The following is a 20,768-nucleotide window of genomic DNA, read 5'->3' as shown; positions in this document are numbered from 1 at the left end:
CAGCGTGTTCTATGGGCAGCAGCATGTCCTATGGGCAGCAGCGTGTTCTATGGCAGCAGCGTGTTCTACGGGAAGCAGCGTGTTCTATGGGCAGCAGCGTGTTCTATGGCAGCAGCGTGTTCTACGGGAAGCAGCGTGTTCTATGGGCAACAGCGTGTTCTATGGCAGCATGTTCTATGGGCAGCAGCATGTCCTATGGGCAGCAGCGTGTTCTATGGGTAGCAGTGTGTTCTATGGCAGCAGCGTGTCCTATGGGCAGCAGCGTGTTCTCTGGGCAGCAGCGTATTCTATGGGCAGCGTGTCCTATGGGCAGCAGCGTGTTCTCTGGGCAGCAGTGTGTTCTATGGCAGCAGCGTGTTCTATGGGCAGCGTGTCCTATGGGCAGCAGCGTGTTCTATGGGCAGCGTGTCCTATGGGCAGCAGCGTGTTCTATGGCAGCAGCATGTTCTATGGGCAGCGTGTTCTATGGGCAGCAGCGTGTTCTATGGGCAGCAGCATGTCCTATGGGCAGCAGCGTGTTCTATGGCAGCAGCGTGTTCTATGGGAAGCAGCGTGTTCTATGGGCAGCAGCGTGTTCTATGGCAGCAGCGTGTTCTACGGGAAGCAGCGTGTTCTATGGGCAACAGCGTGTTCTATGGCAGCATGTTCTATGGGCAGCAGCATGTCCTATGGGCAGCAGCGTGTTCTATGGGCAGCAGCGTGTTCTATGGCAGCAGCATGTTCTATGGGCAGCATGTTCTATGGGCAGCATGTTCTATGGGCAGCATGTTCTATGGGCGGCAGCGTGTCCTGTGGGCCGCAGCGTGTCCTATGGACAGCGTGTCCTATGGGCAGCAGCGTGTTCTATGGCAGCAGCATGTTCTATGGGCAGCGTGTTCTATGGGCAGCAGCATGTCCTATGGGCAGCGTGTCCTATGGGCAGCAGCGTGTTCTATGGCAGCAGCATGTTCTATGGGCAGCTTGTTCTATGGGCAGCAGCGTGTTCTATGGGCAGCAGCATGTCCTATGGGCAGCATGTCCTATGGGCAGCAGCGTGTTCTATGGCAGCAGCGTGTTCTACGGGAAGCAGCGTGTTCTATGGGCAACAGCGTGTTCTATGGCAGCATGTTCTATGGGCAGCAGCGTGTCCTTTGAGCAGCAGCGTGTTCTATGGGCAGCAGCATGTCCTATGGGCAGCGTGTCCTATGGGCAGCAGCGTGTTCTATGGCAGCAGCATGTTCTATGGGCAGCGTGTTCTATGGGCAGCAGCGTGTTCTATGGGCAGCAGCATGTCCTATGGGCAGCAGCGTGTTCTATGGCAGCAGCGTGTTCTACGGGAAGCAGCGTGTTCTATGGGCAGCAGCGTGTTCTATGGCAGCAGCGTGTTCTACGGGAAGCAGCGTGTTCTATGGGCAACAGCGTGTTCTATGGCAGCATGTTCTATGGGCAGCAGCATGTCCTATGGGCAGCAGCGTGTTCTATGGGTAGCAGTGTGTTCTATGGCAGCAGCGTGTCCTATGGGCAGCAGCGTGTTCTCTGGGCAGCAGCGTATTCTATGGGCAGCGTGTCCTATGGGCAGCAGCGTGTTCTCTGGGCAGCAGTGTGTTCTATGGCAGCAGCGTGTTCTATGGGCAGCGTGTCCTATGGGCAGCAGCGTGTTCTATGGGCAGCGTGTCCTATGGGCAGCAGCGTGTTCTATGGGCAGCAGTGTGTTCTATGGCAGCAGCGTGTTCTATGGGCAGCGTGTCCTATGGGCTGCAGCGTGTTCTCTGGGCAGCAGTGTGTTCTATGGCAGCAGCGTGTTCTATGGGCAGCGTGTCCTATGGGCAGCAGCGTGTTCTATGGGCAGCGTGTCCTATGGGCAGCAGCGTGTTCTATGGGCAGCGTGTTCTCTGGGCAGCAGTGTGTTCTATGGCAGCAGCGTGTTCTATGGGCAGCATGTCCTATGGGCAGCAGCGTGTTCTATGGGCAGCAGTGTGTTCTATGGCAGCAGCGTGTTCTATGGCAGCAGCGTGTCCTATGGGCAGCAACGTGTTCTCTGGGCAGCAGTATGTTCTATGGGCAGCGTGTCCTATGGGCAGCAGCGTGTTCTATGGGCAGCAGCGTGTTCTCTGGGCAGCAGCATGTTCTATGGGCAGCGTGTCCTATGGGCAGCAGCATGTCCTATGGGCAGCAGCGTGTCCTATGGGCAGCATGTCCTATGGGCAGCAGCGTGTCCTATGGGCAGCAGCATGTCCTATGGGCAGCAGCGTGTTCTATGGGCAGCAGCGTGTTCTATGGGCAGCAGTGTGTTCTATGGCAGCAGCGTGTTCTATGGGCAGCGTGTTCTATGGGCAGCAGCATGTTCTATGGGCAGCAGTGTGTTCTATGGCAGCAGCGTGTTCTATGGGCAACAGCGTGTTCTATGGGCAGCGTGTTCTATGGGCAGCATGTTCTATGGGCAGCAGCATGTCCTATGGGCAGCATGTCCTATGGGCAGCAGCGTGTTCTATGGCAGCAGCGTGTTCTACGGGAAGCAGCGTGTTCTCTGGGCAGCAGCGTGTTCTATGGGCAGCGTGTCCTATGGGCAGCAGCGTGTTCTATGGGCAGCAGCGTGTCCTATGGGCAGCAGCGTGTCCTATGGGCAGCAGCGTGCTCTTAAGTCCTCCAAGCCCTGGGTCTCTGTGCTGACTGTGCCACAGACTAATGCAGCTTTCCCACGCAGCCTCACTCTGAGCACCTGGACTTGCCCTAGCCCCCAAAGAGTCCATTTGTTTGTTTTTCCTTCATTCATCCCTTCATGATAAACCGTGTTATTTATTTATGTTCACAGCAAAACGGGGCAGGAAGTACGGAGAGTTCCCATAGTCCCCGCCCCACCTGACCCCCGGCCTCCCCTCCAACAACATCCCCCCTCCCCCAGGGGTGCACTTGTTACAACTGACGAACGACAGGGAAACATCACGTCGCAGTCACCACGGCCCCTGGTTTGACGGGCTCGGTCTTGGTGGGGTCAAGTCCGTGGGTTTTGCCAGATGTGCAGTGACATGTACCTGACGTGCAGTCCCGTGTCATCATGTACATGAACGGGTCTCCTGCATGTCACGGGGTCACCTTGTTCCCCAGAGGCCCCACCTGGTGGCTCAGAAACAACCTCATTGAGTCCGGAAAGCTCGCAGGCGGATCTTGGCTGCGAATTCACTGCCGAGGCCTCGTGCTCGGTGTGACAGTGAGTGACAGCAAGGTCGCTGGGCTCGGGGACGCTCCTCGGCCGCCGCCTGGGCACCCCGTCCTGCCGTTGCCTTGGCAACCGTGAAGTTTCCTGTCCCGGGCTGAAAAGCGTGATGTGTCTTCATTTAAGAAAGTCTGTATTATGCTCTCCCTCTGCCTGGGGCGTCGCCACGCCGGGGACAGAGCCCGGGGCCTGGCTTCCTTCCCACAGCAGGGGCTGAGCAGGGGGCCGCACGCTCTCCCGCTGGGCGTCGGGCTCAAATACCGCAGCGCGGGCAGAATCCAAGCCGCCGAGGCCGGCAGCCGGCGCGTGACTTCATTGGCGATGCGGCATTCTAAGGTCTCCTCGGAAAGGGAGAATTTGCTGGCGTTCTTCTGCAGTGACTTCCGGGCCATCACGTGTATTCTTAAACCCAGCACAGAGTTTTCGAAGAGGAGAGGAGTTGAGCATCCGCGTGCTCGTGTCTAACGCACTGAAGCATTGTTTAGCGCTCAGCACGCCGTGCGACCTCGTCTCGGCCAGAACACGCAGGCGCCCCTCAGCCTTGCACGGTACACAGACACGCTCTCCTGCGCCTCTAATTGCTGCCTCTGTGTGGGCCCAAGAGTTGCAATTTCCTTGATTGTCTCTCCTAAGAACTTCCCCAAACCATTGCTTACCCCACAGCGCAGACGGCCGCCTACCCAGCTCCCGGGAGGCAGACAACATTTCACCTTCCTTCCTGGGGAGAGTGCAGGGCGCCGTCTCTAAGAACACCGCCAGCATTCACGCTAGAGCTGGGAGAGTCACTGGGCTCCCTAGTTCCACTCTCCTGGACCCCAGCATCGCCGTGGCGGCCACCACCCACGTGGCGGGGGCTCCTGGTGTGGCCGCTGGGCCCGCCGCCACACGAAGGAGAGCCTCAGGCTGGGCAGCCCAGCAGCCCCCTCATTCAGACGGCCCGTCCTCTGGTGTCCGGGACAAAGCATGAACACGCCACGCGCACTTGAGGCTCTTTCTCCATCCCCCCGCCCCGCACAGGATGCCAGGGCCCTGGCGCAGTGAGGGAGGACGCCAGGCGCCCGGGGCTGTGACAGATGGCCTCGCTGAGGCTGATCAAGCACCTGGGGAAGGCGATCCCTCGGCTGCGCATTGGCCGCCGTCAGCGTCCTGATCCGGGATAAGGAGACACGGTGTCTGTTATCTCCCGGGACTTGACACGTAACAGATCTGGAGAGGCGTGCCGCCCCGCGGAGGATCCTGCGGGAACACCGGGTTCTGAGGTGATCGTGGCACAGCTGCCCCCCGACACGCACACCGTGACCGGAGCGCGGGCAGCAGGCTCCTCGGCGTCTCGCCTGAGAGCCAGGACAGCCGCACAGCATGATGTCGGGGGAGTCTGCAGACACCGAGGGCTCGCGCCTGTGTTAACGACCTTCCTGCGGGGCCCCTGTCCGCCCGCCGTGGGCTCAGCCTGTGCGCACAGAGCTGCAAAATAACTCGCCACCCAACACAGCTACGACCCGTGTGTGTGACTCCAAACGGCATAAAATTGGATTTTACCATCTGAATACAATTCTAAATTTGTGTTTTTGACACAAATTCCATCTCAATAAAATATATCTTTGTATTTGTAGGAAATATGTTTATATACAACGTTAAAATGTATTTATCATTCTTTATAGCAACCACTTTGGCACCGTTATCCCTTTCAAGTTTAGTAGCTCTTCGGATCAATGCCAACTTCCCAGTACTCCGTCCTACAGATGAGCTTCTTTATATGTTTAAGTGTGTGCAGCACACTTGGAAGTGGGGTTGCACGTTTTAGAAGGGTGTGATGAAGTATAAGCTCCAGATAGCTCTCCGAGAGCACCCCACAAACGGTCGGTCACTTGATACTCTTCATCGCAATGCGGGCCGAGGCTCCCCACCCCCACCTGGACGCCTTGCGGACGCTGAGTGTTCGAGGGGAAAGAAGCGGTAATTCATCGTAAGTGTGCGTTTCTGTAGCTGTAGACGAGAGAAAACGTCCCCATGTTGTGGGTAATTGCGTGTCCTCGCCGGTATAATCCAGTCTTTGCCGTGTCCCCATTTTGCTATTAGTGAGCGCTTAGACGCGTGAAGCTCTCTACGTGCTAACATTGGGGTGCTTTTGCTGGCCTGGTTCCTGGCAGAGACTACTTCTTGTCACAGCCCCTACCTCCCGTGGCACTGATACAGTTTTTCTCTTTATAAATGAGGACTTGAAAGCTTCACAGAGTCGAGTGACTTCACCGGGAGGATTTAGTTATCACAGACGATGCTACTAGTTGATCCCCCAACGCCCTGTCCGCACGCACCGTCCTCAGGGGTCTAACGCTCAGCGCTGCACCCTCTGCCGGAGAACTGGCCTCCGTGGAAGCCAGCGTGCCCAGTGCCAGGGGCCCCAGGCCAGCGACGGAGGGCGGGACACAAAGACCAGCCCCGACGCCAGGCCAGGAGCCGCCGTGGCCCTGTTTGCCCAGACCTGGCGGGGCAGCTGGGGCGAGGCTGCGTCTGAACCTCACCTTTCCCTGGACTCCTCCCCTCTCGTCCTGCCCCCTCGTTCCTCAGAGGAAGGCCATCGGTGTCAGTTACTCAGCCAGGAATCCTCCTCGCTGCCCCGGCTTCTCAGGAACCGGCCCGAGACAGCTGGGAAGTGAGACATTTCGTGTTCACACCCCAGCGATCCGACCCCAAACCCACGCGGTCAGCACAGCACACGGCGCCCTGTCAGAAACCAGCCAGGCGCCATCAGCATAGCAAACACTCTCCTAACTTGGGATCTGCCTTCTAACATCGCCATTCACTACAGGGGTATTCAATGTATGTAGACAGATCTACTTTCAACGTGATGCTTATCCACCCTAAGTTTTAAGCGATCCATTATTCGACATCTTTTCTGGCTTTATTTATTTACTAGTGGCCAGGTGCACGAAATTCGTGCACAGGGGAGGGGGGGGGGTCCCTCAGCCTGGCCTGCACCCTCTCCAATCTGGGGTCCCTCTCACAATCCAGAACCACTGGCTCCTAAGCGCTCACCTGCCTGCCTGATGGCCCTAACTGCTCCCCTGCTGGCCTGATCCCCCTAACTGCTCTCCCCTCCTGGCCTGATCCCCCTAACTGCCTAACTGCTCTCCCTTCCTCTCCACACCTTCAGACCCCAGCGCAGAAGTACTGAGAGCTCTCTGCCGAGGCCCCGCCGCTGTCCTGACGCCCCCCCCCTCCGGGCCGGGCGGTGCCGGGGGCCTGCGCACACCTCCACCAGGGGGGCCACCCCCTGCGGCAGCCTCATGTCCAGGGGTGCAAGTCCCCACCCCCGTTCCCGCCCACCAGCTCCTGTGTGCACACAGACTGGTCGTGACTGTGACACCGTTAAGACCAATGAGCATACTCCCTCTTTATCATATAGATGTTTATGTTTACATGTATGTGTTCAGTTGAATGCTTGTATCACAATTATTTTAGCACCAGCAATGGTTCATGGTGCAACCATCACGAGCTCACCACCTGGAAATGCGACACTGATCACATTTACATATCCATCCCCTTGAGCATTTTTTTGGCTAGGATTCCTTTCTGCCAATTTCTATAGTGAAGTTTCAGCTCCAACATTTTAAAGTTTTTTTCTTATTAAAATTTTACAGAATACTTTGCTTTATTTTTATGTCAGATGAACTTTAAACTTAGACCAGTTTTTAAATAATTTAAAATTCATTGAACTGTATACTTGTCCATGTATGTTATTATTTGAAAAAACAACAACATTACCCCCAAAATTTATTTGGCATTTTTTAGGGAATTTCACTGCTTATAAAAACAATTTGGGGAGAACGGCCATCTTATAATATTAAGGAGTTCTTTTAACGTTCATGCTATTTCTCTATTCAAGTGTTTTTATGATTCTCAGTAAAGTTGCATAGTTTTTATATGCTTCATAAGCCTTAAGTAAATTCTTAGATTTTATTATGGTGTAAATCAGGCGTCCTCAAACTACGGCCCGCGGGCCACATGCGGGTGTTTTTGCCGTTTTGTTTTTTTACTTCAAAATAAGATATGTGCAGTGTGCATAGGAATTAGTTCATAGTTTTTTTTTAAACTATAGTCTGGCCCTCCAACGGTCTGAGGGACAGTGAACTGGCCCTCTGTTTAAAAAGTTTGAGGACCCCTGGTGTAAATGGTTAGAAATGGTTATTGCTAATATATAGAAAAGTTATTCAATATTGATTTCACAAGTAAGATCTTATCAGTACAAGGAGTGTCACTGAGGCTGCGTGGGGTGTGGGTATAGAGGTCATTAGTAGGTAGTTTTCCATCTCGGGATATCTGGCTCAGCGCCAGTGCTTCATGGATGCGTCTGCTGCTGTTCTGACTGACTGGCTTCTGCTCTGCTGCTTGGTCAAGGCGTTGCATTTTCACACGAGCCCTGCTTCCGCCCGTCTGGCCCGCAGCCTGCCCGGGGGGAGGGGGCCCCGGGTTCTAGGGTTATCCTGTGATCACAGAAAACTGACCCAACGTGTGTTGAATGGTTGTGTGCCAAACACCTGGCATGAGTATTCGTAATAACTTTCATTCATTCATTCAAAACTCTTTATTTAACACCTACTGTGTGCCCAGCTCTTCGCTGAGGTTAGTGGTGAAGAAAGACCAGAGGGCAGTTGTCAGACGAGGCGACAGCAGGAACACAGAGTTACAAGAATCAACGGAGCGGCCCCCCATCCAGACCTGGACTCTCAGCAAGGAGTCGGGATGGAAGCTCAACCCCGAGAGGTGCCGGAGAACGGACCGCGCCCGAGTCAGTGAAGGACGGTCTCCTCCCCAGCAGCGCAGCGCGGCCGGCGGCGGGACCGGCCTGGCAACAGCTGGGGAGCGGTCACACGGGGAAGGCGAGTCCTGAGGCGTCAGTGTCCCCCGAGTTTCCCAACGAGTGCCCTGGCCTTCGGATGCTGTGACGGGTTTGACTGGGCCTGGACCGTGTGGCTCAGTGGCTGAGCGTTGTCCCATGCACCACAAAGGTCACGGGTTCGATTGCCGGTCAGGGCACATGCCCGGGTTGCAGTCCTGGTCCCTGGAGAGGGGTGTGCAGGAGAGGCTGGGGGCTGGGAGCGGGGGGGTGGCGGGTGTAGGGGCAGGGGCTGGGGGGGGGCATGCACAGCTGAGGAGCAGACACCACTCCGCACGGAGCAGCCACTTTCATCACCAGGTTCTGCCCCTGGTGCCTCTCAGGTTCGCCTCTGACAATCCTGCACCAGAACGACCCGCCTGGAGGCAGTCTGTGTCCGGAGGCAGGGCCCTCGCTTCTCCGGCGTCACGTGACCCTCCCTGTCCCTACCGGGCACTGCCATATTCCCACCACCCCAGCCACAGCCAGAGGGCTGTGGGAGGTACCCCTCGCTCTGTCTTACGGACCCTGCGCCCCAGGTCTTGTATGGCTCGCTCCGGGGGCTCCAGGGTCACCTGACAGCGCCCTTCTGATGACACAGTTGGAAGGCGTCCCCATCCTGTTTTCGTCCCGATAGCCCCGGTCCGTGTGTGGGAACTCCGGCTCATTTGTTTGTTTCCTGGTTCTCCGTACCCGCGGTGAGGGGCAGGGTACCCGCAAAGCGCTGCGTGACCCCGTTTCCGCGTCCCTCGGTGCCAGGTGTGGGGGCAGGGCTCCGTGGCCGGTCACCAGGTCAGCAGTGTCACCGCGGGCCTGCGGCCGGTCTCTCTGCCCCGCCCCCGCAGGCATCGTCCACGCGGCCTCTCCCGCTTCAACACGCCTGCCTCGTGTTCCGCCGCAACCCGCACGCGTGAGCGGTAAGGATAGACGTGACCGCTGCAGGCCGTGCTCACCCGCGAGCTGCTGTGATCGCGTCAGCCAGGCTCGGCCCCGGCCCCTCGTGGCTCGGGCGTTGTTCTCTGCGCGGGGGCCGTGGGCAGACAGTGAACGGGCTGGAATGACGCGGAGCCGGGCCTCTGTCCTGGCCGTGCTCCTGAGGCTGGGCCTGGCTTGCTCTCAGGGTCACCTGGGTGCTGAGACTTCACAGGTGACAGGAACTGGCAGAATAACCCCCCGCCCCCCAGGGTCCTGGAGGAAGGGAGCTGGGAGCCCAGGAGCAGGAACTCGGGGCGCAGGAATGTGGGGAGTCTTCTCCTCTCCTCCAGGCGTAACCTGGCAGCCGATCCGTGATTCTCTCTCATCACTGATGTTTCTCTCTCTCTCCCTCTCCCTTCCTCTCTGAAATCAATAAAAACATATTTAAAATAAAAGGAAGTCTAGGAAGGTGATTGACGTCAGCATTGGCAATGATCGTGCAGATCTGACTCCAAAGCTCAGCAACAAAAGCCAAATCAACGGTGGGGTGACATCAAACTCAGAAGATTCTGCTCGCAAAGGGGCGACCGGCCGAGCAAAAGGCACCTGTGGATGGGGGAGAGATTTGCAAATCACATATGCGACAAGGGATTAATATTCAAAATATGTAAGCAGCTCACACGACTTAATGCCAGAAATACCTGAGTTAAAATGGGCAGAGGACCTGAAGAGACATTTCCCAAAGAGGACATACCCGTGGCCAACGCGTCCGTGAAAAGGGCTCCACGTCGCTAACCCTCAGGGAAATGCACATCGGAGCCACAGCGAGGTCCCCGCACACCCGCCGGCACGGCTGTGGCCAGGGCGAGAGGAAGCGAGTGCCGGAGTGGGCGTGGAGGACGGGCGCCCCCGTGCGCCGTCGGCGGGACTGGAAACGGGGACGCTGTGGGGACAGCAGGGCGGGTTCTCAGCCATTAGAAACGGAGCCCCCACGGGACTCAGCAGCCCCCGTTCTGGGTCTACATCCGAAGGGGGAACCCTGTTCCTCGGGATATCGGCACGCTCCCACCCATCGAAGCCTTATTCACAACAGCCAAGACTTGGAGCCATGCCAGTGCCCACAGCAGATGAACGGAGAAAGAAGCTTTCTCTCTCACACACACACACACACACACACACGCACACACATGCACACGCACACACATGCTGGGATGTTATTCAGCCACAAAAAAAGAAGGACGTTCTGCAATCCTACCACTGCAACAGCATGAATGGACCTTGAGGGCCGAGGCTCACCGAAATGAGGCAGACGCAGAAAGACAACGCTGTGTGATCTCCCTGCCGTGGGGAAACTCAACACGTCCCAGTCACAGAATGCCGGGCTGACCGGCTGACTGAGCGCCAGATGGATGGGTGACGCTGACACACGTTTCTGTGAGAGAGAGGCTAAGGGGCTGCCTGGCTATAGGAACTCAGCAGCCTCGATTGCCTGCCTCGTGAGCCTTTTATTGTCACAACAGCTTGAACTAAAATTACCCCCTAGATACAATCAGCAGGGTAAGCGTCCTTGAGAAACCACATGCTTCTTCAAGGTCAGGTCTGAAGACTAAACAGAGAGATTCCAGCTCGGACTTGTTTGGAAAAGTCAAGGCAGGGTCTGCCGCCTTCGGAAAGGTCCCCCAGAGGCCCCCCACCTTTTGGAGGATCCTCCTGACAGACTTCCAACCAAGCCCCGTGCTTCCCCAAATAGAAACCGGGCGGAGAGCGGTGGCTGCCGGGCTCCGGGGCGAGGGAGATGGGGGGAGGGGAGGGTCAGGGGGTACAGACCTCCAGGTGCGAGTGACGGGTTCCGGGACCCGAGGTACGGACAGCGGCTGGTTCAGGGTGCGGCCTTGTCTGCCGAGAGCGGCGCCGAGCAGAGCTCCGAGGCTCGGCATGTGCCGCTCTGGTCCTGCCTCGTGTCCGCCCTCATCAATACTAACCTCCGGGGCTCCGGCGGCAGCTCTGGGCTGGATAGAGCTCCGTGCCCCGGACACCACCCGCAGCACGCAGGCCTGGACCCCGCGGTCCGACTCGCAGCCTCGTGAATGATCGCTTAGAAACCCGCAGGCACAAAGGGCAAGGCCGGCTCCAGACGCCCCCTGTTCTCGGCCGGAGTCCACGCTACTGCCTACCAAGCGCCCCCGCCCCTCCCCTCGATGCCAGTGGGTCCTCGAGGCCCTGGGGCCCTCCTCACCTCCCTGCGCTTTGTTCCCACGAAGGATCGTGGGATCGCGGACAGACTTCCGGTTTGCTCCTCCGCTTCTGCTCCTGCCCTTCCCCCTCCTCCCCACCCTCTGCCTCGCAGTCACTCGGAAGGTCCCGTCCCTCCTCTGACCCACGTCCTCGCTCTCAAAGCTTCTGTGCCCCCTCTCTCCCAGGGCGGGGGTTTTGGGCCTCAGTAGTGTTTTACTTCTATTGCACCGTGTTCCTATTGCACAGTCTAGCCCTCACGTGATTGCCCTTCTGCTATGACCCAAGTCATCTTTGACAGTTACGGGCGACAGGAAGTGCGTGGAGTGCCTACTATGTGCCGAAGGCATTCCAAGTGCTTTGCAGCGTCGCGTACAGTAACGGGTCCACCCGAGCACCCCTGTGAGGCAGGCTGTGCCATCAGCTCTCTGCGCATGAGGAAGGCAGGGATAGGAAGTGAAATAAGTTGCCCAGACCCCGCAGCCCCTACAAGGTGGGAAGCAGGTTTGAACTTGCGTGGGGTTTGTCTCCAGAACCCAGGCTCTTCGGCAGCCCCGGGGGCCGAGGCCGGACTCTCTGTGAGCGCCCAGCGTCCAGAGACCGGTCGGCAGAGCTTCATAGTCCATGAGCGTTTCTCCCGGTCGGCGTGCTAGGGATCCGAGGCACATGGATGCATCACGTGTTCAACCGCCCTTTGCGTGAGGCATGGGGTCGAAACTGTCACGATTCCCGGTTCTTGCACCGGGAGGCTCTCCTGGGAAGCGTGTCCGCCTGGCAGCGTTTGCCCCTGAAGAGCCGCCGGGCTGTGCTCAGCCGATGAACTGCCCACACGGCGTTCTCCTTCTCTGAGACCGACGGCCTGTGCTTCATTCTGCAAGTTCATGGTGGCCAGCACATGCGCATGGAGAATCCTCCCGAGTCACGGATTTAGCAGGAACATCGTTAATTTGCTAAGAAGCAGCCGGGCCGGGAGTGCGCCTCCCCGAAGTCGGACCCTGGTCTCCCGGGCCCAGACGGCCGCTCCCTCCTCCGGCTGCCCCGGGACGGTGTGCGGGCCGGGGCGTCGCCGGGGCAGCCGCACATGCCACGGCATTCTCGCCTCCTTCCTCTCTCAGCACCACGACGTTTCGGTCTTTCGTGAATGTTCGCTGCCACCTTAGAGGATGCTACTCGGCACGTCGCCCTCCCGGCCATGGCCCAGAGTGTCCGTTCCGGGTCTCACACGATGACACAAAGGGCCGTGTCCTGCCGTCTTATGGTGCCTTCTGGACAGAAGAACAGGACAATCACTCTCTCAGAGGGAAGCACCGAAGGAGAAGCCGGCCGTGAGGAGCTACTGCCGCCCCCCACGCAGGGAAATAGAAATAAAAGGCTTCAAAGTGGCCGCTGGATCAGCTGAGGCTCAGCCAAGGCCTCCATGCGTGACGTAGGCTCTCCCGTGTTGTCATGCGTGTTTCTCGGGTTCACTTGATTCTTCAAACGTTTTGAGAGTAATTCGTCCAGTTTCAGGACTGCGGTATGTGAAATCACTTTCTTAAAGCGAGCTTTTCTTACTTTGTGCTGGGAGATTCCCTGTGAACGCCATCACTCAGACCCTCGAGGGACATTCCTCTACACCCAGGGATCAGAGCCCTTTCCTGAGAGATCTGAGCAAAGGCCCGGAGCCCACTGCTCTCCGCCGCCCTGCCCTGGTAGCCGCCTGCGAGAGAGCCCGCAGCTTCACCGCACTCACGAAAGAAAGGCGATTCCAAACGGATAAGGACACACACGTGACCGGCAATGCCAGGAAGTTACTGAAAACGTAGACTCGTGACTTTGCGGCAGAAAAGACTTTTTTTTAGCTTCAAAAGCCCCAACCGTAGGCCCGAAGTTGATGGATCTGGCTTCCCCAAATGTAGGGTGTTCGTTCCACCAGGGACATCATGGCCTAAGGTGGCCGCGTAGGAGACACGTGTTGGAAGCGCCAGGATGAGGGCCTATTGTGGGGCGTGGTTACGGGGGTAACAAGAATTCAGCAAACCCAGAGGGGGCCCTGAATGGACCGTGGTGACCGCACAGGGTGCCGCGAGCTGAGGAATGGCCCGGCCCTCGGTCCCGAGCCCACGGCAGCGGCTGCCGGGGGAAGCCCAGGCCGGTGCGGAACAAAGTGCTGCGGGTGAGAGAGGCCGTGGGCGGGTGTTTTCACACGTGTCCCCGCGGATCGCGCTTCGGGCACGTAGTGTGGGCAACGCAATGGAGAACGGTCTGGGGGTTCAGATACTCAGGCCGTTGGACCCCGTCTTCAAACCTGGACCATCCTCAGCCGCCACCACCACCCGCCTGGCCCGGGAGCAGGACAGCGAACACAGCGCAGGCGCCAGGCACTGGGCGAGGCTCGGAGGCGGCGGGAGCCAGTGACTCGTGTGTCCTCCTGCAAGGAGCTCCGACGCGGGGACGAGAGCAGAAGCGGGCGCGGCATGGCTGGTCACACCGCGCTCAGCGGGGGCCGGTCGCTGCTCTGGGCACGGCCTTCTCGGTTAATCCTAAGACCGTGGCCATGGGGGCATGTGCCTCCTTCCCGTTAAAATGGGGTAAATGAGTTACAGAAAGTTAAGTAACATGCCTGAGGTCCCGGAACTGGATAGAGGTGCGGCCACGGTGACATGCAAACCGGGCCAGACTGGCTGTGGCCACCGCGCTGTTAGCAGCTACACAGCCACAGCCGCCACGCCGGCCCAACAGGCACCGCGGGAGAGCTTCGCTCCCAGGAGAAGGCACTCGCCTCCTTAAGGGCAGTTCAGAGCTGTTTCTCTAGCCCAGTGGTCGGCAAACTCATTAGTCCACAGAGCCAAATATCAACAGGACAACGATTGACATTTCTTTTGAGAGCCGAAAACTGACTTCTGCACATGGGCCACAAAGTTTCAATCGCACTGTATGTGTGCACCCGCACGTGGTATTTTGTGGAAGAGCCACACTCGAGGGGCCAAAGAGCCGCATGTGGCTCGCGAGCCGCGGTTTGCCGACCACTGCTCTAGACTGTCCTCCATGATTTTGAATGTTCTTATTTTGAATCTATACATCAATTTGAGGAGAGTTCACTTCTCTACAACGGTCTTCCCATCAATGAACATCCTATCTATCTAAGTTCTTAATTTCTCTCAAACCCTTAGAGTTGTAAGAATTATTCTTAGGTGCTTTTAAAATGTCTATCTTTTTTAAAAAATATATTTTTATTGATGTCAGAGAGGAAGGGAGAGGGAGAGAGGGATAGAAATATCAATGATGGGAGAGAACCATTGATTGGCTGCCTCCTGCACGCCCCCTACTGGGGATCGAGCCTGCAATCTAGGCGTGTGACCTGACTGGGAATCGAGCCATTACCTCTTGGTTCACAAGTCGATGCTCAACCACTGAGCCACGCCAGCTGGGCTAAAATTTCTATCATAAAGATTATTTTAAAACACATTCCCTGTCTTAGTTGCTAAGTAACTAGAAATGCAATTAATTTTACATTGATTTTTAGGGAGTAAGGAGATTTCATTTCACTCGAATGATTGATATGTAGATTCGTGTTTTCTGCCATGCACCTGCCCTGAAGGTTCGTGGCTGCTCCCATTTCCACCGTTTGTGCGTGTGTTTGATGGCCCAGGGCCTCTGGGTAATGGAGAGCAGAGGCGGGGTAGCTGGCACCCTGGTCTGGTTTCTGGCTCTAAGTTGTTTGCGAATATTCCTTGTCAATCTGAATATAATGCCCCTTTTGCTCTCACACTGCCGGCCTCGACTGCTGTTCTGGACTGAGTTACCTCCTTCTATCTGCAAATTCCAAATTCTGTGTCTGAGCCCGAACTCCAGTGCGTCAGAAGGTGATGGTGGGTGGAGATGGGCCTGTGAGGAGGCCGTGAGGTGGGCTCTGATCCCAGCTCACTGCGTCCCTGGTACGAGGAGGAGGTTGCACGGGCGCAGAGAAAAGACCACTCAGCACTCGAGGACATGGAGGAGGCAGCCCTCGCCTCTGCAATAGGTTAAGGTTGGAAGTTTTGTTTCTGGAATGTTTGGTGGAGCCGTGGATGGTGAGCCTGCCTGGCGTGGTGCTCTGTGGGAAGGATTTAAGTTGTTGTTCCTTCACTAATGACGCATCTTTTGTCACTCCCTGTCCTGGGCCCCGTGGTCCTTTCTGTCTGGACATGCATCGTCGGGCTGGGGCGTTTGCTAGCATCCTTCGATATGCTTTCCACTGCCCCCGTTTTCCTTTGTCCTGGAACATCTCCTTGGGTACTAGACCTCCAGGTCACTGTTCTAATGTTCTTTGTTCAGCTGCTTCTCAATGATTTTTTTGCTTGATTTCCTCAGTTTTCTTCCAGCTCCACTAAATGCACTCTCTGCCTTTCCCTTTCCCGGGTGTCCCTGGCCGAGCCCTCTCCGGTCTGGCCCCAGGAGTAAATGTCCACGGATCTGCCTGCAGGGGCCAGTGGGGTGCTGACTGGCCCGGAGGGGGCAGCTCAGGGGGCTCACATGTGCCTATGACAGTCTCACAGCTGGTTTGTTCTCCCACAAACAGTCTCTCCCAGGTCAGAGGATGGGCCGCCTGTTCCCGAGCTGATGGAGCTGCAGCAGGAATCAGCTTGCTTTTCTTTTTCAAATCCTAACTCAAGGATATGCTTGCTTTATTATTTATTTGTTTGTTTGTTTGTTTATTTATTGCAAGAGGGGAGAGAGAGGCTGAGACTAGGTTGCCCACTGTGTGTCCTGGGTGTGTGGCACAGGGCCTAGCACATAGTAGGTATCAATAAACATTCGTGAAATTAAAGAGAAATTGAGCCATTAAAAAAAGAGAGAGAGAGAGACAAAATGTAGGAAAGAAAGCAAGAATTTATTGACCGCAGCAAACGCTACTTAGGACAATGAAACAGGAGGAGCATAGAAGAAGCCACAGGAGAGACCAGGCCGGCTGCTGGCTCACTGCGAGGTCCGAGAACAGGGGGCCTGGGGGAAAGGTTCAGGGGTCAGCCAGGACGCGCTGCTGCTGCCCACTGCTGCCCTGGCGGCTAGTCTCCTGGGGCCCCTTAGCGGTTAGGAGGTGCCTGCCTCGGGGAAGGAGACAGGGAGGGAATGGCAAGGGCGTGCTCCCTGGAGGGAGCACCTGCCCCCTTCCTTTTCCGGGTTCAAAAGGCTGGGTGTTTAGGGGAGGTCTTAGGGGTGAATCAATGGACTATTCATCAGTTTTTTGCTGATGTGCCAAAATGAGAGTTATTCTCTTAATTTGCCTGTCCTTGGGTGAGGCTGGCAAATGGCACTTAATGGATTTCTGTTCTCTTCTCCCTAAGTTGGGTGATTTAAGCGTCTTACCCTCCGGCTGGGGGAAGTACAAAGCATTTACTCCAGTCTCCCTGGTGTAGGGAAGCTAGGACTTACTAGGTGGCTGCAAACTGCTGTCAGCTTGTCCTGGAATTTTCCTGGCTCTTACTATTCTATACCATCTGATGGGGGGGGGGGGGGCTCCCTGCACCCCCAGGCACATCGGCTGGCGCCCCTGCCTGGGCAGCGTCCCACCGTGGACAGTCCCAGCCGGGCTCGGCCAGATCCTGCGGGAATCGCTGGGAAGAGGGGCTCCTCGGGCGCTGGCTTCCCGCCGGGGGTGGGCGGGGGGGCGGGGACCCCACCCGCGCGGCCTGGAGCCCAGCTGGCGCCCATCTAGGCCAGGAGGAAGCTCTGGGAGCGCTCAGCCCCGAGGCCGATTTTCCGCCTCCACCGCCCGCCCTTCCGCCTGCACCGCCCCGGCTCCCGCCCCGCCCCGCCCCGCGCCACGCCCTCCCGGGGGACCTGGGCCCGCCTCTCCCGCGCTGCTCCGCGGAGGCCTGCCTGTTATAGGCGCCGCAGCCAATCAGCGCGCGGCGTTCCCGAGGCCCGCCCCCCACCCCCCGGCCAATCGCGGCGCCCCGGGTGCCTCGGCTGCTCGGCGGCGCTCGGCAGTTTTCGCGTCGCTGGCTTTGCAGGGGCTGCTCGCTCGCTGCCCGGTCGCTCTTTTTTCCGGGTTCGGAGCCGATCCGGATGCCGCGGGCGCCGGATGCCTGATCGCCGCGTACCGGAGCGCTCCGTACATGGATTATCTGGTAGGTGCGGGGCGGGGCGCGTCCCCGGCGCACCGGGCGCGCGGGGTCCCGCCGGGGACAGCCCTGCTCCTGCCCGGGGCGCGATGCCGGGGGCCCGCTCCCGCGGCGGCCGGGCCCGGGGGCTGCGCGGGGCGGGGGCTCGGGGCGGAGCTGACAGGTGAGGCCGCGGGGCCGCCGCGTCCCCTGCGCGCCCCTGCCGCGCGGCTCCAGGTCCCATTAAACAGCCATAACCCGAATGGCTCCCTAAGTGCCCGGCAGCCGCTCATTTGCTGCGATTAGATCTCGAAAGCGGTGACCCGGGTCGCGGCGAGGCTTTAAAAGCACATAAAGCAGCCGGGCCGACCCGCCTGCAGCCGCCGCCGGGGTCCCGCCCGTGCCCGCCGCTCACCTGTGCGCCCGGCCGGCCCCCAAGTTCAGGTGGGAGGTGGCCGCCCGGCGCGGGCGCGCACACGGCTGACAATGGACGGGGGTGTGTGCGGGGATCGTGCGGGCACCCCGTATTGTTGCAGACCTCGGACTGCCCGGACTGCAGGTTGGGCTCCGGGCGTCCTGATGGACAGGGGCCGGGTTTGGTCCTGTGAGGTCACCAGGCGTTTGCCTTGCGAGCCGAACCCTATGGCCATGCGCGGTGCGGGGGGTCGGACGCGGTGACCCTCCTGCCACCCGGTTGGACCAATGCCGTGGCTTGTGCACGGTCGATGGGCCTTCTAGGAATTACGCTTGTGCCGCGCGGACAAAGGCCGCGGATGCTCTCCGGGCCGGGACCGCCGGGCCGGCGGGGTGGGTGCTGGTGCCGTGGATGTGGCTTGGTCTAGGGAAGGAGATGGAGGCTTCCCCCAAGCCTCACGCCTCCCTCCGGAGCTGGGGGAGCCGGCAGGAGCTCCTGGAGAGAGGAGAAGCCTCTGAGTTCAAATGCTGTCTGTCGTCCCTCTGCTGCTGCCAGTGACTCCCTGTATCTTGGTGACAAAGGCACGCCTGCCACCTGCCCCTGGAGGCGGTGAAGGGGCTTCTCTGACTGTGCCTGTCTCTTCATCCCTGGGTGAGCTGACATTCCACATTGCTTTCTAAAGCCGCCTCTGAGGGGTCAAACCCACCACAGCGTTGGGCGGGAAAAGAAAAAGAAAACTTTGGTTGTCCGGCCGGTGTGACTCCGTGGGTGAGCGTCTACCTGTGAACCGGGCTGCAGGCCTGATCCCCAACGTGAGGGATGTGGGCCGGTCAATGATTCTCTCTCATCGTTCATGTTTCTCTCTCTCTCTCTCTCCCCCTTCCTCTCTGAAATCAATAAAAATATATTAAAAAAAAAGATTTCAGTCTTTAAAAAACACACAAAAACATGAAGCCCGCCGAAACAGTACTGGGAAAGCAGAACAAACCAACCTCTGGGGTGGTGTTTTGTGTTTACTTTTTGCTGGTCCTCGCGGAAAGGCTGTGCCGCGCTCGCTCCTTTCTCACTGCCGTCAGGTCAGAGGGACGCGTTCTCACTGACAGAATTTATATGGCGTCCAGTTACAATCCAGGTCCTGAAGAATGAAAGTCAGTTTCGTTGACTGTATCGGGGATCTTGTTTTCAAAATTCATCAGGTCCCTTTACTATCCTCCAGGGAAAAATTGCTTCTCTCATTCCGAGTCTGAGCCTTGCGGGTTTGCTGAGCGCGTGGGCCAGCGCCAGCATCCGGTCTGGGCACAGACACAGATGATGTGTGTGCCATCGTATCTTCGCTTTTCTTTGTAGTAGATGTTGGATTTTCTTAAAAATCACACACCTATTTTTTATTGATTTTTTTCAGAGAGAGAGGAAGGGAGAGGGGGAGAGAGAGAGAAACATCAATTGGCTGCCTTCTGCTGGGATGGAGTCTGCAGTCCTGACTGGGAACCGAACCAGCGACCCCTCGGGGCCTGGGATGATGCTCCAACCAACAGGGCCGCCAGCCAGAGTGCGCGAGTGACTTCCTGTTGCTGCTGGAAGCCGGAGGGGGAGCGGTGTGTGAACTGCCCATTGTTTGTGGGGCTGGATGTCACCATTGAGCCTCCCTTATCTGGAGGAGAGTGGGGAGGAAGAGAAATGAGAGAGAGATAGACGTGCTATTTTTAATTGTTTTTAATAAGACTGCGGATGTGAAAACATGATGGTGCTCTCTGATTGTAGAAGTTGCTCTTGATTTCTTAACTTCAAGGAACGTTCTAAGTTAGAGGGACGGGGACAGTGCCTTCATATGTAAGACAAGGTTTTTGTTGATTTCAGTTCAAGGAGAAAGGGGTCGTTTGCGAGTCCCCGGTAACGTGTGTCGCCCGGTGCCCGGTGTGGCTGCTGAGTTGAATGAGTGTGAGGCTTTCCTCACCAGCTGCTCACGGCGGCGAGATAGAATCTGTGGGATTCGGTGTTTTGTTCCGGGGAATGCAGAATGTAGCCAGACTGTAGCCGTTTCCCTTCGCTGACGACTATCAAGATAGAATGTGCGCAGCCCGGGCGCAGCGTAAACAGGAAGAGCTCAGTTTTCCAGGTGATGCGGGGCTCTGCCCGGGCGGCCATCCGCCTGCTTCCCACGCTCACGGCGGGCTTTAAGGCCCCGGGCGTTCATCCGGTCACATCTGTGGGTAAAGAGGTTGCTGCCGTTCCAACAGGTGGGACCAGCCTCTTTCTCTCCGGACAAGCGGGGCGAGCGAGGCGATGTGGGAAGAAGGCGGGAGAAGACGGTCGGGTGACCATCAAAGCAGCAGCAGTGAAACGAGTTGGGGTTCCGGCCTGCCCGTCGTGGTTAAATGAGATACGGGAGGGAACGGAGCTCACAAACAGCACGCTGCTTTCCAGATGTGAGGCGGGAAGGGAGGGCGCCGGGATGGCATTGCCGGCGCCGTCTCCTGCGGAGGGACCGTGCCTGCTGGCGGTGACCACGGGGCCGCCTTTGAAACCAGCAGATGCAGGCGCTCATCCATCAGCAGGAAGTCGAGAGGCTTGCGGATTGGTTACTACCTGTGAAAATAAACCACGTTCTGGGCTCACTAATCCACTCAACAAGGATTCATGGAGTCCCCGCTGTGTGCATGGCCCTGACCGTCACGAGGGATGAGTGCCTGACGGGATGACCTTGGCTGTGGGCTGTGGGGCTGTGGGGCGTGCTCTCCGGGACGGGTTGGATAAGGCGGGGGGCGGGGGAGGCCGCTTGTGCTGCGCCCTGGGCCTTCTGGTGGGGTTCCCTCTTACTCCACCTGTCCCTTTGTGTTACTGTGAACTTGAATGCAAAGGGAGACCGGACAGGGTGACCCCTCCCTGCGTGGTGAGTCCCGGGTGCTCCTTGTCAGTGGCCACTGCTTGGCTATCGTGCTTGGGATTAGCGAGGTCTGGGTTCTAGCTTCCTTCCTGGTGGCGACGGGCGAACCCGGCCAGGCTCTCGGTCACAGGCAGTACCTGGCCTGACATATAAAAGCTTACGTGTGAGGGGGAAGCTCAACTGACAGG

The 20,768-nt window shown here is 57.7% G+C and overlaps 1 protein-coding gene across 1 annotated transcript in view; it reads left to right on the top strand.

The window, feature by feature from the left end:
* The first annotated feature begins 17,168 nt into the window (after positions 1–17,168).
* ARL15 (ARF like GTPase 15) overlaps positions 17,169–20,768 on the top strand; it is a 200,075-nt gene continuing 196,475 nt past the window's right edge. Inside the window, exon 1 of the mRNA XM_079785332.1 lies at positions 17,169–17,308. Within this exon, the coding sequence (XP_079641458.1) occupies positions 17,297–17,308 (12 nt within the window). The 5' untranslated portion in view covers positions 17,169–17,296. The remainder of the gene's footprint in view (positions 17,309–20,768) is intronic.

This window comes from Cnephaeus nilssonii, assembly GCF_951640355.1.
Source record: "Cnephaeus nilssonii genome assembly, chromosome: 2".
In the NCBI taxonomy this organism is placed as follows: Eukaryota; Metazoa; Chordata; class Mammalia; order Chiroptera; family Vespertilionidae; genus Cnephaeus; species Cnephaeus nilssonii.
The sequence above is the reverse complement of the archived record's forward strand: the minus strand, read 5'-3'. Positions and strand labels throughout refer to the sequence as shown.